The sequence below is a fragment of the Oncorhynchus nerka genome, linkage group LG4, assembly GCF_034236695.1.
Source record: "Oncorhynchus nerka isolate Pitt River linkage group LG4, Oner_Uvic_2.0, whole genome shotgun sequence".
Taxonomy (NCBI): domain Eukaryota; kingdom Metazoa; phylum Chordata; class Actinopteri; order Salmoniformes; family Salmonidae; genus Oncorhynchus; species Oncorhynchus nerka.
Window position 1 is genome coordinate 61,036,245 of NC_088399.1, and position 12,310 is coordinate 61,048,554.

The 12,310-nt window shown below is 41.6% G+C and overlaps 1 protein-coding gene across 4 annotated transcripts; it reads right to left on the minus strand.

The window, feature by feature from the left end:
- Positions 1-1,311: 1,311 nt before the first annotated feature.
- Positions 1,312-11,803, minus strand: LOC115128992 (transcription factor AP-2-epsilon). 4 transcript variants are annotated; one of them, XM_029659127.2, is made up of 7 exons: positions 11,663-11,803; positions 8,852-9,295; positions 6,288-6,342; positions 3,964-4,195; positions 3,141-3,259; positions 2,682-2,820; positions 1,312-2,346 (listed from the first exon to the last, which is right to left on the minus strand). In XM_029659127.2, exons 1-7 carry the CDS (start codon positions 11,705-11,707, stop codon positions 2,085-2,087), a joined length of 1,296 nt encoding a protein of 431 aa, XP_029514987.1. In that variant the 5' UTR covers positions 11,708-11,803; the 3' UTR covers positions 1,312-2,084. The 4 variants fall into 4 exon arrangements, with proteins under 4 accessions (XP_029514987.1, XP_029514986.1, XP_029514989.1 ...); XM_029659126.2 differs by having other exon boundaries at positions 8,840-9,295; XM_029659129.2 differs by lacking the exon at positions 11,663-11,803 and adding an exon at positions 10,634-10,862.
- Between the last annotated feature and the right edge of the window lie 507 nt (positions 11,804-12,310).

Sequence of the window (12,310 nt, forward strand, 5' to 3'; positions counted from 1 at the left end):
TACATTTTGAATGCTTAGCAGGACAGGAAAAGGGTCCAATTCACACAATTATCAAGAACATTTATTTAAATAACTGCTGTCTGGTTTGCTTAATATAAGCAATTATTTATATTTTTGAAACTTAAGAATATTTAAAACCAAATACTTTAATACTCTTACTCAAGTAGTATTTTACTGGGTAACTTTCACTTTTAATTTTCTATTAAAGGTATCTTTTACTAAAGTATGACAATTGGGTACTTTTCCCACCACTGATTATCTAGCTGTAACAAGTATCACCCTAATTTTCCTCTGCATTCAGGAAAAACTAAACATCCGGATGGGAAAACTGGGCCACAGTAGTGAACATCAAGCCAGTGTGTCTCCAACTCCTCTCTCCTATATCACAGACAGGTGATTAATAAACATTAAACAATCCCTCCTCTCCCAAACACACCGGAATCTGACGGGAAGAGCAGCATATGTTTGCCTGGAGGCACAGGGAGATGGAGAACAACCCTGCTGAGTGTCAAGATATTGGAGGGGGGGAGGGAGGGAGGGAGGGAGGTGCAGGTCACAGGGAGATAGATGGATGGGGGAATTGACACTGGAGGGAGGGGGCAGGTCACAGGGAGATAGATGGATGGGGGAATTGACACTGTGGAGGGAGGGGGCAGGTAAGGAGGTGTAGAGAATGGAGAGAACCAGAGAGAACGAGCAGGTGATGAGAGGTGGTGTAACAACAGATGAGGGAGGGGGACGGGAGCTGTGGTGTGGAGTTGTGCACTGGGGTTGTGGCGGTCTCCCAGGTACCGGTGTGGCTGGCTGCTGCCTGGCGCGGTGACACAGTTGCCGCTGTGATGGTTAGGGATCGCTTTCACCTCATCGCTTTGGCGTAAATGGGCTCTGAATTTTGAGTGGCCCCTGGGGTGCAAGTTCGCATCAGTAATTATTTTGTGTGAGAGAAAGCGAGGTGGGTAGTGTGTCTACAGTTAATCACAAGTGGTGAATTGCTACTTTTTCAGAATATTCTGTTATTGTAATGATTAGCAACAAATATCTATATTTTTACTTTTTGTAAATATTTGAATTTAATATCTTAAATTATTCTTGAGATTTTTTATATCATTTTCTAATCACCAGAAATTGTACTTTTTTTAACCATTAATATTTTGAAGATAGATCTATTTTATGGCCCGTGGCTTGTAGGTATTAAACTCCTGAATAAATAAACGTATTAGAATAAACCTTGAATTGACATTAAAAATATTGCCGTAGGAAAAGCATCCTTTCACCATCGACAGTGAATGATAAAACATGATACCCAGACAGTCCGCATCAGTTATTCTTTAATAATATATTACATTTATGCCGTAATACAATAATTATAACAGTAATAACATTAATAATAAACATACACAGTAAGTACAAAATGATTCATTTTTTTTCTTAATTTACCCACACCTACCCTCCCCTTCAACCATAGCTGCCTCTGACACCACGCCCCCATGCCCACCCCCAAAAACTCAATTACCCAGCAGCACCCACATAGAATCGTAGTACACAAACTTCCCATCCTATGGGGTGGAGTTGGACAGTATCCAATGTCCAGATGAGGAACAAGCAAAACTGAGAAAGTTGGTTGTAATGGATATGGCTCATCTCTTGTGACGAGATGTTTTCAAAGTGGGTCCAAGTCCAGACAGTCAAACAGACCTTGAAGGGAAGTAAGCATAGAGATAAATAGTTGTATCTCTTTGGGAAGTAGAGGGGGAAAAGCAGGTTGGGGTATCATCTTGACAGTCAGACAGGGACAGAAGACCAGAACTCATCCAGAAAATGTCATTGGCAGTTAGAAATGGACACTGCCTAGAAAACCAGCAGCCCAGAAGAAAAAGTCCATGCGTCTTTGAGTGAGGTGGCCGACACATATACAGCACAAACATCACCACGCCCTTCCCTGTGAGGGATCGGGCCAGAGCAGGAATTTCAGAAAGAAAATCTCAGTCATTGTCTTCATAAAGGAGGCTACGAGAAGATGGAATTGAGAACTCAGTCCGTCCGTCAACCTCCAATCGCCATTCTCCTCCAAAGACGTCGTTGAATTATTTGCGGTGCTTCATCTCCTTCTCGTGGTGCCCCTTGCCACCCCCCTGGTCCTTGTCCAGCATTTTGATGGCCTCCACCAGGTAGCTCTGGAAGGCGGAGAGGGCGGCGCAGATAGCGGGGGTACCGAAGCCGTGGGTGAGCAGGCTGAAGTGGGTGAGATTGCTCTGAACCCCGTGCTCCAGACAGGGGTTGGGACGACTCGCCCCCAGAGGAGAGCGGTCCTGGGACATCAGGTCCACAAACTCCTTGCAGATATCCCTGAGGGAAAAAAAGGTAGGAGAAGGGTTAGAATTCTTCAATGCTAACGTTAAGTTTTGAATAAAATGTTCTTCATTATACCCGTCAACATTTTCAGGTCAACATGTAACAATGTAATGGGACGATAATCACGGTCATTAAAACTGTACACATTTCCTAAATAGCTTTGTCTGCTTAAGTTGAGCTGAAAATCTTTTTTAGTTGGTGTCTACCCTTCACTCAATGCACACTATGTATATCTGTTTGTATATGCGATACTGGAGATTGTTCAGTATTAGTGAGACTATCTACTGTAAGAGTATACTAGGCCCAGACAGGGATTATGAGACACTCACTTGGTGGCCAGCAGCATACTGCGTCGTGTGGGAAGCTGCTCGGGGTCACTCTGCCTACACAGATACTCTGCTGTCGCTCTGGCAGGGAACTCCGTCTCGCACACATACCCAAAGTCACGGGCCAGGTGGACTGCCTCACCTGGAAGAGATAGAAAAGAATGATCGGATGTCAATTTGGAAGGTTGGCAGGAAATAAGGCAAAACATAGCTCTTTGTGTGGATTCGCCATCGGTTGATGTTACTGAAGGGACATATGTTGTTATTACTTTATTACCAATTTACAGTCAATTTAATTGTGCAAATACATTTTTGTTGAAAAGTGAATTACAGTGGCAGTAGATTTTACTAGAGATTTTTACTCAGCGATAACTGGGAATTATGTCCTCTACTTAGATTTGTTCTTTAAATCTGTGTGTGCGTGTCTGTCAGTACGTCTACAAGTCACCGTGGGCCCCTTACCCTCCACTAGAGCCGTCAGGAGGGTGACGTTGGCGGCCTTGCGTCGCCCGGCGGGGAGATTAAGCCCGATCTTTTCCAGACGCTCTCTCAGACAGCGCCCGCCATTCTTTGACTTTGCCCTGGAGGGAGGAGACAGGAGACAGAGAGAGCAGCTTAAGACCTGTCTGTGTGGCCACGTAACAAACCACGGAGCCTAGTCCCTGGCTGCTCACTGAGTGTCCCCTTGGCCATAGTCTAGTGCTGCTGCCACTTGAGGGTTTCATTTCATACCCAGCCATCATCATGTCCTGAGACATCTTAAGGCCTGTCAATAAAGACGTCTGGCTGACATGTCTATGGACGCATCTTAAAGACACCTCAAGACATCTTAAATATAGAAGACGTCTTAGAAATAATAAGAGGTTTTAGGACACGATAAAGAGTATTTCTGTGATTCCCTTGCTTTTTACCCCTTTTTCTACAGTTAGATATGGTGCTGAAGAATTTCATAGTAGGCAATGATTTGAAATATGAACCACTGCAATCTAACGTATGAACAACGAACAGGAAAAGCGCTTCATTAAAAAAAAGATGCATTAAAAATTAATAGAGGAATTTAAAATGTTTTGTATAATGTATGCATTATTACAATCTCTGTGGAGGAGTGGGACTTTTCTCACTGGATACATTAAGCAATCAGGGGTGACAAATAATGTATTCTATGGTTCAGAATACATGAATATATCTATTGTTCAGACTTTCCTTATTTGATTTATTATCATGTGTGAAGCCTGTCCACTGTTTCGCTTTCCCCACCCCTAACTCCAAACCCCACCCCTCTCACCTGCGGAGGACTCCGCCCAACAGGGAAGCGTTCAGGCACTCAGGCGGGGCCAGACGTCGCTGCACCTCCCCCACGGTGACCTTGTACTTGGAGGTGGAGCTGAGGAGGGAGAGGCGGCCGGGGACGGAGCAGAACACCTCCCCTGGGTTGGACACGGAACCAATCCCTAGACCATCCTTACTGAGGTGGAGAGCCGACAGGGAGGAGCCGTTCAACTTGGAGGGGATGGGAACTGTGGAGAGAGAGAGAGAGACAGAGAGGGAGAGAGAGAGGGAGAGAGAGAGAGAGAGAGAGAGAGAGACAGAGAGAGAGAGAGAGAGAGAGGGAGAGAGCGAGGGAGAGAGCGAGGGAGGGAGGGAGGGAGGGAGGGAGGGAGGGAGGGAGGGAGGGAGGGAGGGAGGGAGGGAGGGTGAGAGAAATGGCAAGATAGGAAGAGGAGGAGAGATGATATAGGGAGAAAAAAAGAGTAAAGTTGAATAAAAATCATATTTCCACAATCCTTTCTGATATACTTCAAAAATGGTCATCCTTGATGTTCTAATGAAAGTAATGTGTTTATCACATGGATAATAAATTCAGTGGCACATTTACAGCTCTAATTCTGGTACCACTATTGTTGTTGTTGGGGTCACAGCAGCTGGGTGCCATGTTTCTTTAAGTAACACATCTCATATAAAACTTATTCACTACTTTCACAGTCACTTTTCTCTGACTGCTAAGCTTGAAGACCTTCATTCTCAAGTACTGAGTGTTGCTAGAACTTCAATTGCCACTTTACAGGTTTAAAATCTGGGAGAAAATGGGGCAGGCAACACTATCATATGAACGCAAATTATAGAATTGCCGTGGCTAAGAAAGCATTTGAACCATCAAAATCGAAGCTTTGTGGTAATATCTGCCGTTACTTGAGAGGAGTATTCTGAAAATGATTACGATTTAAACTGCCATTCAGTTCCTAATAATGATTTGTGTTGACATTAAAAAAATTAGTCCCCTTAGCTTTTTAATTTGTGCTCAAACATCTTTGTTACATCATCTTTTAAACCTTTAATTTGTTTTCATGAGATTAGCTGGTGGAGCCCACTAATCACACATCATCCCATGCCAGGACTGTGGGCTTGGATCTAAAGGCTGATGAATTGAGAGCATTGAATGAGCCCTTTCCCTCTGAGAGCATGTGTCTGTGTCTGTGTCTGTGTGTGTTATGTACGAGTGTGAATTAATGTGTTTCTATGGTTTAGAAACTGTATCCTTGTATCCTCTCTTGCCCCTGTGTGTCTGCAAATTTCTCTCTCTCTCTCTCTCTCTCTCTCTCTCTCTCTCTCTCTCTCCCTCTCTCTCATATATAATCTATACCCAGCTCCCTACTACCCTTATCCCTTTGGCTCAGTGCATCCTCCCAGTGACTAGCTATGCTGTTGCAGAGTTATTATCTCTGTGCCTACTGCCAACTGTGCTAGTGCTGCCGATGTGATGCCGTCTCTCAATTCTCTCTCCGTGGGCGGTGTGCATCTCTTTGCGACGCCCCACTGTGCGGCACAGATTCCCGGACAGAAGGGAGCTCTCTCGATCCCCCATTCAGAGCCAGCCAGGACCGGCCGCGGAGCAGCGAAGAGGTCTCTAAGCCCTCTCTCTCTCTCTCTCTCTCTCTCTGTTTCTCTTCTCTCTCTTTCTCCCTCTCTCTCCTCAGATCCCCAGAGCAGCTTATTCGTGTGGGCTTTGAGTTTGTTCTTATGCTCTTAAATCTGTGGCCATGAGTACGCGCTGTAATTGATACATAGTCAACCTCGGCGAATCACTGGAACGATAGTCATTTCTCACGAAAATGAGTGTTGGTTGCAACATGTTAAGCGTTGTTCATGCATAGACGCCATGTCTCCAGTGTAGTCACTCAAGCTGATTTGGAATTCAACTTGAAATGGTTAATCGTGCCCCTGTGTCTTGTGAAAAATCCTAGTTCTAAAGTGTTGGTAATATTAGAGTGATCATACGCCTGTGAATTTCCCCAGAACTCCTCTTTTATCACTTCTTTCCCCTCCCTTTTTCTTTGCCCCACTTCTCTTCTCTCCTCCTTGCTCTAATCCCCCTCTCTCTCTCTCATATGACCATGAACAGTTCATTAAGAATGACTGCCTTCAGGGTGAAGTCTGCAGCCGAGTATTAGAGGACTTCAAATGAAATAGCAAAACAGAATTATTTATAGTGTGTGTGTGTGTGTGTGTGTGTGTGTGTGTGTGTGTGTGTGTGGGCTGGAGGGGTGGTTGGTGTTTATAGGGAAGGCTGCCCACAAACACACACACACACAGAGTTCTGCCATCCCTTACCTTTCTTAATGACGGAGTGGTCCAGGATGCCCAAGGCTGATCCCTCCTCCATTCCCTGTGTTGGGTAGATACAGTGAGCAGTCAGGATCATTTATTCACTACCCTCACCAGCCAATCTTAAACCAGTCTGGGGCCAAGTGCAATCTATAATTTAGCTCTTATCACAGTGTATGAAAATTATAACAGTTGATCGGCAGTTTTGCTACAGTCTCGCGCTTCGTTAGTGCAGTTTATTGAGAAGCCGGCATTAATTCTATGTTGAGGTGGTTATTGTAGGGCCAATAATAATGTATATTCCACTTAGCAGGCACTTTTATCGAAGGCCAAGTGAATACATTTACAGTGTATGTGAGCTCTATGAACAGAGTGGAGTGGTGGTCCAAGATGTTAAAAAAAGAGGTTAATTGCACTATTTGTTGAAACTGGCAGTGCAAATATACAATGTTGTGTGGTCAGGTAACAGAAAAGAAGACAAAGATTGGCCCTGCTTAATATTGTCTTTACTCTATGAAAACCTGGACATAGAACTGACATGTTTTGTGTTTGTGAGCTGAGGGGGGATCTTAAGAGAGGGCTATTGGCATGAGAATCAATCACTTTGGTAAGTCTATGTCTTTTGCACATTTTATGTTGTGTGTATTTTTGATATGTTTAAGTTGTAAATGAAAAAAAAAAAACGAATTTTCAATGTGAATTCAATGCGCATCGGAAATTGTGAAAAATGTCATCTCAAGAGACCAATTTTCAAGTCCCTCTAAATCTTTATATAGTGATCTATCTTAAGACTACATATTTGTATATGGGAGGATTAGGCTGCCTACTTGTCTATTCAGCAAAGACACACAAAAAAGTTGCTTGTTTTATACTAATACACTCAGACATCAGGGGCCTGACATTACTTTTTGTGTTTATATCATTGAACTCCAAAATAAAGTAAACAAAATAATCACCTATAACAAATTCAACAAACATTTCCACATGTTAAAATTTGAAGTGTTGGCCATTTCTGGGGTCTTTCTATGACATTCGTCGTTTAATGTACTTTTACTGAAATTCTACATGTGTCATGAGAAGTATGTTTTACAAGGGGCTCAAACGTGCGAATTGGATGCATTAATCTAATAAAGGGTGTGTCAAAAGAGGGCGTTTAACACAAACATGCCCTGGATGACTCCATGCCTGCCTGCTTTGAGTAAGTGTTTCTTTGTATTAATGACCACGGGAATCAATTTGTTGCGCCGAATTGTGTCAGAGATGCAGGATTCTTTGAACAAATGCGTCTGAATCTGCAGCTGCTTGTGTGTGGTTGACTACTCAATAAATCCATAGCAACGTTGAAACTAATTATTTTTGCTAAATTGAAAATGCATACCATAGTATGTTGAACACTTCTCCCTATGACTTCAATGGATGTCGGCTAAAGCCATCAACGAAACGTTGGCTTGCTTCATGTGTTTGTGGATAGCCCATAGGCTTAAGTCACCCTTGAATTTTGCCAAACAAATAACAAAACAACTATTTAGTTAGGAAAGAATTACAACATTCCTAATATTATATTTAATATTATTACTATTATGCATTTCGAGGATATTTCAGATTTTTTTTTTCTTCAGGAGATTAACATAAATTATGTTAGTGTTTTCGCTGCAATTAATACATTGTCAATAGGCTATTGAAATTAGAAATAAAGTAGGTGTATGTAAGACAATTGTATAAATCAGCCTATTCATTTGTTGATATTGTTTTGTTGATATTTCCGATATCCATGTCTATTTAAATTTACCTGAAAGAAATGGCTTATCCAAATCATCTATTTGAGAATTGCGTCCACAAAGTAGGCTAATATAGTTAAACATATCACTATATGTATTCAAGGTCTAATAATGTAATTGTTAGTTGCTATCAGATGTAATTGTTTGATCTCTGCTCGTTATATTTACCTTAACAACACTTTGGGGATTAGGTTTAATTAATATAATTTTTAAGCTAACGAGACAAGCGAGGCCCTGCAATTAGTGGACCAATTCCATTTAACATGACTAGGCCTACATGTATCCATCAACGCAATCATCACGTTCCCAGCCTATTTACAAGGGAAAGATGTCCACGGTCTCTAAATAAAGTGTTAAAACGGTGCGTATACTCTTTACAATAAGATCAGGGCGAAGAGCAAGGTCATTTCAATTTGACAGGTGACCACTTCGAGACAACTACTAGTCCAAATGTTGGTAAATATTACAATATGAATTGCATTTACAATTAGGTATTTTGGTAGGGTGGGCCCTTTGGAAGAAAAAACGATTGCGTAAAATACGCACAAAAAGAAATGACTATCACAGTAACAAAAGAAAAGTGACAGAAAGAATCCTTGCCATACACACAATTGTTAGAATCGTTGTTATAGATTATTCCATTTAAAAAAAATAGTAAACTAATGCAGCAATTATCTACATAATGGGTGCATGGTTTAGGCTTTTCGCTGGAAGGTGACTTTTACGCACGACCAATAGTGTTTGTGAATGAGAGAAGGAATAATAAAAAGGTCCACGCACAAATAAACCCACCTGCATGTCCTCCAGTCCGTGATGTCCAATATGCATTCCAAGAGGACCGTCTCCTAGAGCTGCGGCACCCTCCCCGAGTCCGTGGAGAAGCCGGGGTACACCGGGGTACTCCCGACGGGGATCGAGGCTTAAAGCCCGGTGTGACTGTGACAATAGCGCCCCCTCGTCCGACCGCGATCTCTGCGAGTGCCATGCCGCTTGCTGATGCTGATGGATGGAGTTGATGGAGTTGTAGGGGTCCGATAAGTGAGAGTATGCAGAGTCCTGGCTCTGGGAGTATGAGAGCGAAGACTGTGGGTATGGAGGGGGGAAGTACGGAGGTTGGAAATCAGAGGCCGGTGTGTGGCAAAGCGGGGGAGCCGAGGAGTAAGCTGCCTGGTTCAGCGAGGAGAGTTGGGACAGTCGCCCACTCGGCGAGGAGCCGGTCAGTCCGTCTGCGCGGTCCTGTGCGTAAATTAAAAAGTTGGTTAGGCTTGTAAATCCACACATGTTATATATTACATACAAATGCGTCGATTAAATGCACCAAATAATTCAAGTTTATATATTTATTTTTTTCGATTCAAATTATCTTTGCAAAACTATAAATAGTATCTTAAACTTTATCATAAGCACATTATAATTCGTTATTATTATGTTAGGTGATTAACTGAACTGCAATGAAATTGAAATATAACACAAAAAGAAAAGGACGTTAGATATACAATTTAAATCAGTTCGATAGCCTATATAAAACTGCACAAAACTTAGTCTAACATCTTGACCACAAAACAATACAGTGTATCCTAATATTCAACTATTTAATTCTAAAATGTCCAAATAAGTCAAACGGAGGGTTTGATTTGCATGCAGACAGACAGCAGGTTCCCCTGGCATCGCTGCCTGGAAGTGTCAAAAAGGTCATGGCCACTGAGAACCCCAACAGAACAAAGGACAGGTATCTAATGCGCTACAGCATTATGTTGCCCCAGGAAATACAACACTCAATATGATAAAATATGTGCACACATTTATGACTACAAGAGCCTGTGAAATATTTACAAAATATTGCAAATATTTCCAAGTGAAATATAAAGCGATATAACCTAAACATAACTTCTTTAGCCATTTTGTCTGAATGAATTTGGGAGTCATCATGTAATAGTGTAATAACATACCATTATCAATGCAGTCATTTTGCAATATTCTCCAATTGTCATGTAGCCTACATTCCTCTCCACATGCATGCACTTCCTGGTTTTAAAAAAAAATCGATTTTTCTAAAGCTGGGTCACTCGGATCAATTTTGTTGTTGGAACATTGTCCATTTTTAGAAACGAGCAAAGGGGGGACTTAAAAGCAAAAGGTCATTTAAAATATGTATACAATTCTAAATGTCAACATATAACTGATAGCAACTAGACTAATACAGGCTACCATCTGTATGCCTTGTACACTTCACATGTTTAGCCGTTTCAACTTTCATTATGCTCACCACAGCAAAACGCAATGGGACTTTTCTCTCAAAGTGTCATCCTCGTTTAGTTGGCCCTCTTTAAATTCATATTTCTACGGACACCCTTTGATGCGGTCCGATTCTCCCTCCATCTGACATTCCGCATACAGCGGATCTATCCAGACAGCTGACAATGACAGTAGCGGCGCCGCTAGTGCGAAGTTAACGTCACGTATCTGTGCCCACTCAAATCAAGACAAAGTTGTAGAAATTGAAGATGACAAGACCATACAGGACCTAATCTGGGCTGCAGACTAGCGCGTAGTATTGAATGTACAGGGACTCACCATAGCCGAATATGTGTGGACTAACATCTCTTCTGGTTACCAAAAATTCACAGTCTAGGATATGGATGCCGTCAATGTCTTAGCTACGTCACCAAATAGTTATAATCCAAGCTACTTTCATCTGTCTACAAGATCCATGCAGGAAGTAGCTCAAGCTTCTTTTTTTCTTTCTTTTAGAAATGTCTCAACGTGTCAACCCTCAAGCACGTGCGGTTTAAGGATGCTTCTGCGACACGATGTCAGAAAGTGTCCTAAATTTTCCCCATGCGCGCTACTTATAGGATTCTGAACGCGCTCAACAGAATGAAGGGAGGGGTGGGGGGGGGGTCCAGTTCTCTTAAAGAGATATTCATTCAGACATCCATTCATTCTCCCACATTTATGTTTAAAAATATATATTTACCTACCTTTCCTTTCTTTTTAGATTAGACGGTTGTTAAAATGTAGTTATTAAACTAGCCAAACATCCCCCATTTTATTTGCCTCCTGTTTTAAACGCCAAAAATGAGAGATCTTGTCCCCAGACAATCTAAAAATAATTTTGGCACGCAATATGCATCAAATATCCTACTTGCTAGGCTATGAATCAATATCCAGCCTTCTTTTTTAACTGCCTCGTAATCAAACCATTACGCACGCAATCCATCTGGTTCAACTTTTTGTTAGATGATACAGATAATTCAAAACAACTTTTAAAGTGTTCTTGAAATATATTTACAGAATTTTGAATAATTTAAGAGTGCTGTCTTTTACAATGAGTGAATGTTATTTATAGCATTTCATGCACCCAAATTGGAAAACTTACCATTTGCTAAATCGGTCCTCAAACTCATTATAGCATCAAACGAGTTCTAAACACGAGTTCTTGACACTTTACACATACTATTTAAACAAAAGTGTATATTCATTGCAAGCAGCCCTACCAGGTAAAAGCACGAGAGAAAACAATTTTCCAAATTCGTTTACCATTTTATAACTAAATTTTATAACTAACCATTTTTAACTTCAAGCATAGCCAAATAATGTTACCTGAAGACAGTAGGGCTCAGTCTTCGTTCGCGATTTCCAAAGCATGATGACGTTGTGGTAAAGGGCGGCTGGGTTGCAGAGATTAGAGTTAGGATTGAGCAGGAGGTTATAGTGGATACCAGGAGGATGGATAGAGACGAGCTGAAGGTAGACTGAAGAGTGAGTTAGTTGGAGTAGCGAAGCACTAGTTTTGTATGAGTCACATAGACAACAGACGGAAGTTTGGGGAGGGGTGTAAGGGCGGGAGGTGAGGGGAGTCAATAGGGCTGCTAAATTGGGGCTGAGAGAAGGTGAGAGTTTCATGCCAAAAGGAAACGTGTATAGATTATATTTACACAATCAGATTTACCAAGTCGAATCCATGAAGTTGTACGGCAATGTGCAATTATGCCATTAGGTATGACCATGACATTTTAAGCAAACTGTATAGTGACCAGATTTGAATTAATTACAGGCAAATAATTTTTCTCATGAAGTATTTTCGTAGATATAGCCATTCAAAATGAATTATTAGAAATGTACACTCAACTGGTGTCTTTCTTGCTACTGTATCATTTGAAAACTTTTGTCCGGTATTTGGAGACCCTGCTTTTTTTGATCAATTACATTTATCGGAAATTAAACATCATCGTCATGCAGTGACATTCT

Coding starts and splice junctions, on each gene's coding strand:
- LOC115128992 (XM_029659126.2), bottom strand. CDS start 11,707: ATGCTTTGGAAATCGCGAACGAAGACTGAGCCCTACTGTCTTCAG. Junction 6,343..8,839: donor ACATGCAGGTGGGTTTATTT/GTGCGTGGACCT, acceptor TACCCAACACAG/GGAATGGAGGAGGGATCAGC. Junction 2,347..2,681: donor AGTATGCTGCTGGCCACCAA/GTGAGTGTCTCA, acceptor TTTTTCCCTCAG/GGATATCTGCAAGGAGTTTG.